This window comes from Piliocolobus tephrosceles, unplaced genomic scaffold (genome assembly GCF_002776525.5).
Source record: "Piliocolobus tephrosceles isolate RC106 unplaced genomic scaffold, ASM277652v3 unscaffolded_15516, whole genome shotgun sequence".
Taxonomy (NCBI): Eukaryota; Metazoa; Chordata; class Mammalia; order Primates; family Cercopithecidae; genus Piliocolobus; species Piliocolobus tephrosceles.
In genome coordinates, this window is record NW_022297106.1 from 5039 (window position 1) to 10741 (window position 5703).

The following is a 5703-nucleotide window of genomic DNA, read 5'->3' on the forward strand; positions in this document are numbered from 1 at the left end:
CCTTCCTTCCTTCCTTCCTTCCTTCCTTCCTTCCTTCCTTCCATCTCTCTCTCTCTCTCTCTTTCTCCCTTTGACGGAATCTTGCTCTGTCGTCCAGGCTGGAGTGCAGTGGAGTGATCTAGGCTCATTGCAACCTCTGCCTCCCAGGTTCAAGTGATTCTCATGCCTCAGCCTCCTGAGTAGCTGGGATTATCAGTGCCTGCCACCATGCCCGGCTAGAGATGGGGTTTCACCATGTTGGCCAGGCTGGTCTCGAACTCCTCTCCTCAAGTGATCTGCCCATCTTGGCCTCCCATAGTGCTGGGATTACAGATGTGAGCCACTGTGCCCAGCCTATAACCTCTTTTCAAAAGAGCCAACTCTGACTTGGATGTAAAAAGTGGGAAGTCTGTTGAAAAGAGAAGAGGAAAGAATAGGAAAAAACAGTCTCATTTTACAGTCATAATTTAGTTGTGTATGTGTATTAAGACTTTAATGATTATATAAAATGATGTAGTTACATAGAAGGAAGTACTATGGGATATTTGTCCACATAAATTTTCCTTATTTTTTTTTGAGTGGTGAGCATAATAATAGATTGTAATAAAGCAAACCTGACTCACGTAGCCACTTAATCTCAGAGGGAATGTGACCCAGAGCAGGGAGGGGCAGAGCTCAGGAATGTGTCGCCATGACACATCGATTCCAGGACTCCTCAGGCTTCACCTGCACCTGAGCTATGGACAAAATATGTTTGAGTGCTACAGAGGCTGTTTTTCACTGCTCCATAGTCAGAAGGATGGCAGCTGGGGTGACCATACTATTCCTAAGGGCATTTGATATACACAGGCTTGGAAATCCAGAGAGCTGATGAGGTTTAGGGAAGTTCTTCTCCCTCCCATACCAAGTGTGTGCAATACCAGCACCCTCCAGAATTCAAAGCAGGAGAACCGGAGGCAATGATACTGATCGTACGCTTCAAGAGGAATAAACTGATGATTGTAATCAGCATGAGTGCTAAGGAACAATGGAAGCTTTATAAAGACAAACTTTCCTTTGAAAATTAATTACAACACATCTCAGAATTACCTAGTGTTTTTAAAATCCTTTAAAAGTTTTGAAGGGTGCCATGAAAGTGTCAAATGTAATTATTATGTAGCTTTTTGTTTCATATCGTGTGGGACACAAATACTGTAAAGGAAAAATAGTTCTTGACCATGTATGTGGTCCTTCAACTAACATACAACTGCCTTAAGAAGAGCTTTGACGGTCTCTTCTGTACTAATTCCAAATACCAAATTTCTAAAACTTTGAAATTTTTCTCATGCTTAGGAAAACCTAGGCTGGTAATGTTGGCATTCTCCTCCAATCTTCAACCTTTTCTCCTATTTCCTCTTACACTTGGAAAGGAGATGCCACCTTCAACCTTTTCTCATATTTTCTCTTATATTTGGAAGGCAAGAGTCATACTAATGAAAACAGACCTAGTGTCTTTTAAAGTCACCCTATAATACAATACTGTGGTTCTCAATTGTTTAATTGTTTCCCCACCTCAATCTCAAACCTTTTTTCTTTTTTTTTTGAGACAGGGGTCTCGCTCTGTGGCCCAGGCTGGAGTGCAGTGGCATGATCTTGGCTCACTGCAACCTTCACCTCCTGGGTTCAAGCGATCCTTCTGCCTCAGCCTCCCTAGTAGCTGGGACTACAGGCGAGTCCCACCGCTCCCGGCTAACTTTTGTATTTCTAGTAGAGACGGGGTTTTGCCTTGTTGGCCAGGCTGGTCTTGAACTCCTGACCTCAGGTGATCCACCGGCCTCGGCCTCCCAAAGTGCTGGGATTACAGGCGTGAACCACCGCGCCCAGCCCAATCTCAAACTTTTAATGCACGCAACTCACTCAGCTCAGTAGCAGTGGCTCATGGTGGCAGTAATGCAGAGCTGGGTGGCAGAAGGAAAGAATCAATCTGGTTGGTGGGTGGGAATTCTGCATTGGATTCTCCCCTTAGTTATCATACACTCTCTAAACAGAATAAAAATTTACAACCTTTTTGGCAATCTTTACTTCATTACCTACCTGGAAGAATTTATGTCCTCTCAGTGGAGTTTCTTTAACTCCATTAATGTCAATTAGTTGTTTTAGGTCTGCAAAATGATAATATGTTCTTGGGACATTTATCCTTTACAACATGCTTTTTATGCTTGTTTGTGTGTTTTAATTTGAAAGCCTTAGAGATGCAGGCTAGGGTGACTGGGACAGATATGGGGTCCCTGGCTACTGAATGAGACTTGGGAGGCAGAGGACTTGTTTTTATGCCAATAAAGAGTAAAATCTCAAGTTGTGGTTGATTTTAATGCAAGTAGGGCTGGAGAGGCCCACGACAGACCTAGTTTGGGGTGAGCACCCGGATCTGTGAGCTAGCGTTGCTTCAGCATCTCACTGTGTCTGTGTGTGTGTGTGTGTGTGTGTGTGTGTGTGTGTGCAGGCTGGTTCCACCCTTCGCTCTCCCATCGGCATTACCCTTCATCTCCGTCTCTGCGTAACTATATTAATAGAAGGCAACACTTCACATACTGGCGCTCAGACCCCAAAGAGAGGCTGGCAGTGGCTGGGCAGGTGGGCATGCAGCAGGGAGATGGGTGGAGGAGTGGGCGGAGGCATCGTCGAGTGGCGTTCGACATATCCAGTGGCAGTTCGGGATAGGGGCGGCCGGGGCGGAGGCACCGAGGCCGATCGGCCAATAGAGGGCGAGCAACTACTGGAGCGACCTGGTGACGTGAGGAGCGTTCCATTTGGCCAGCGGTGGGCGGTTGCCACAGCTGGTTTAGGGCCCCGACCACTGGGGCCCCTTGTCAGGAGGAGACAGCCTCCCGGCCCGGGGAAGAGAAGTCGCTGCCACCTTTGGCAGCCGACGCGATCCCCTGGGACGGTCCTCTTCCTGCCGTCAGCGGCCGGCCGAGTTGGGTCTCCGTGGTTCAGGTAACGAGGGGGGGGGGCGGGGGTCTCCCGGGCTGGTCTGCAGGGTGGGCTGCCTCCCCTTCCGCTGCGCCGGGACGCGGGGACGTCGGCACCGCCCTTCTCAACTCGGCAGCCGCCGAGCCCCTGGCCCGGGGTGACTACACGTGGCGGGGCGTGTGTGAGTGTGTACGAGCGTGTGGCTGCGTGTGCGTGTGGATGTGGCGCGCGTCCCAACCTGCCTGGGGCGGTGGTCCGCGGCGTGGCGGAGGCAGGGCGGGCCTTGCGAGGCAGCGCCCGCGGCCCGGCCCGGATCTCCGGCCTCTGGCCTCCGGCCCCCCGCTGGGGAGCCGGTCGCTGCTTCCCGACGGATTTTGATCTTTGTTCTTCCAGGCCGGCTCCCCCTTCGTGGTCTCCCTTCTCCCGCTGGGCCGGTTTATCGGGAGGAGATTATCTTCCAGGTTAGTTTTACACAAAGGACGGGTTCTCTGCACCTCTGGGCCCCCCCTCCCCTTCCCCGAGCCTTCTACCTTCTCCTTTCCCTGCTCTGCTCCTAGGGTGTTTTTGAACCTTTGCCTTCTCCAGCCCGGGAATGATCTCGAGTTGGCTGTTTCTCCCTCTGTCCGTCGGGCTGCAGGCTTCCTCCTCAGTCCTGCCAGCGTGGGGCATGTGGTGTCGGTAAACAGAGGCCACAGCACCACACCTGAGCGGAGGAGAAGGGTGGCAGAGGCTGAGAAAGGCTGGGCCTGGGAATTCAGGATGCTGAGTAGAGATGGTACTTAGGACATGTCCCAGAAAGCGCCCTTGTGACTTTTCTTAGCTGCTGCCATTCCCCACCCCCCAACCAGCCATCAGCAGTCACCAACCATTCCAGAATCTCTCCTGCTTAAGTCAGCCTTTCACCTACAGGTCTCTGATGTGGTTTCATTATGATTCCCACAAATGTTAGGCTAGACCAGCCAGATTGTTTCATTTCCCGGACTCAGGAAGTTGCAGAGGGTTTGATGAGGGGAAATCTGTTTTGTGTAAATACAATGCACGTATGTGCACAGAGCGTCCAGAACCTCCTGGCCCTGCTAGAGGGTCACTTGTTCCCTGCTGTGATTCGTATTCGAGTGGCTAATTGAAGAAAGAAGGTGAAGTGGAGGAAGGGAGGGAGGCTTTATAAGGACAGAAACTCTACTATTATTTTTAGAGTCCTTTTAATGATGTTGAAAGAACATTGTGGCATAGTGGAACATGCCCTTGACTGGAAGTTAGCAATATCAGCATTGCTGCTGTGTGGCCCTGGATAAGTTATCTCCTCTCTCTGGTCCTCATTTTGCTCATTTACAAAACAAAGTATTAATAATTGGCACGATCACCTATAAAATCCTCTCTAGTTCCAAGGTTCTGTGATGATCAGATCATCAGCATTAGATTGGAAGCATAGAGGCTTATTTAAGAGGAAATACTAGCCCTTTTCCTTATTTGAGAACCTTTAATCATATCTTCTTGTAGAGAACAAACACGAATTGGAAATAAACTTTTCTCCACTTCCCCGTCCCCACCCCTTCAGTCAGTTTTCAACTTTCTGTCTCTGGGAAAGGAGGGTCGAACTGTATTTTCTTATTCTTGCCTCATTTTTTTTCTTTTTCTGCTTTTTCTTAGGGCTAGCAGTTGGACTTTTGATGATGTTTGACCCAGCGGCAGGAATAGCAGGCAACGTGATTTCAAAGCTGGGCTCAGCCTCTGTGTCTTCTCTTGTGTAATCGCAAAACCCATTTTGGAGCAGGAATTCCAATCATGTCTGTGATGGTGGTGAGAAAGAAGGTGACACGGAAATGGGAGAAACTCCCAGGCAGGAACACCTTTTGCTGTGACGGCCGCGTCATGATGGCCCGGCAAAAGGGCATTTTCTACCTGACCCTTTTTCTCATCCTGGGGACATGTACGCTCTTCTTCGCCTTTGAGTGAGTTTTGGTTGAGTAGAGTTGCCTGATTATGGTTACTTTGGGTCTAGGGGAAGAACCTGCTTTCTGGGGAGTTTGAGGCTGGTCCTTGGATGACTTTAATGTCCTCTTGAGCAATGTCTGTAGATGATGCCAGCTGAATTCATTGCTTCATGGTCATCACAGAGTATGTGCTTCCCCAAAAGACCAATACCTTTGATACCAATTTTGTAGTACTGGTTTGGGGCTATCCTTGATAGACTTGGGAAATAAGGAAGTTTGTCTTAATTACTCACCTCTCCCTTTTAGTGGTCTCCTTAGAAGCTGAATGACAGATGGCCTCCCCTGCACATAAACCTAAGGGCACCCCTCATTGTTACATCACTCAGCAATCCTCACCTATTTTGTTATTCTGGGCCCTGTTTCCTTAAGGCTCAGCTCTCAGCTAGCTGTTACGGTGAAAAGCCAACTGAATTGGGAACGTACGGATTAGTTCCAACCTCAGCTGGACCACATACTAGTTGTATGCGTGGCACATACATGCTTATTAGAAGTGAGTTGCTCTTTCTTTCCCTCAAAATCACTGAACGTAAACAACTCTATATTCTGTGTATGCCTGGTACCGGCCTTGGAGTGATTTTTTTCTGTGGTGTAATACCTTGTACTCGAGCCACTGTTTGAAGTCTGTGTAGGTCTCGTCTCTAGGGGAGGTGGCCGGTTGGATTCTAGGGCACTGTGGCGTGTCTCCTGGGTGTGCTGAGAATGCTCTACACTCTAGGGATGGGAGCAGTGCTAATTGTTTTGGGATTACCGTGAGGAGGCCTTTGAGAGCCAAGAGGTG

At 49.0% G+C, this 5703-nt stretch overlaps 1 protein-coding gene across 1 annotated transcript; it reads left to right on the forward strand.

Moving 5' to 3' along the window:
* The first annotated feature begins 2611 nt into the window (after nucleotides 1-2611).
* LOC113220874 lies at nucleotides 2612-4973 on the forward strand. Its single transcript, XM_026450207.1, has 3 exons — nucleotides 2612-2955; nucleotides 3325-3392; nucleotides 4582-4973. Exons 1-3 carry the CDS (start codon nucleotides 2612-2614, stop codon nucleotides 4680-4682), a joined length of 513 nt encoding a protein of 170 aa, XP_026305992.1. The 3' UTR covers nucleotides 4683-4973.
* The last annotated feature ends 730 nt before the right edge of the window (nucleotides 4974-5703 follow it).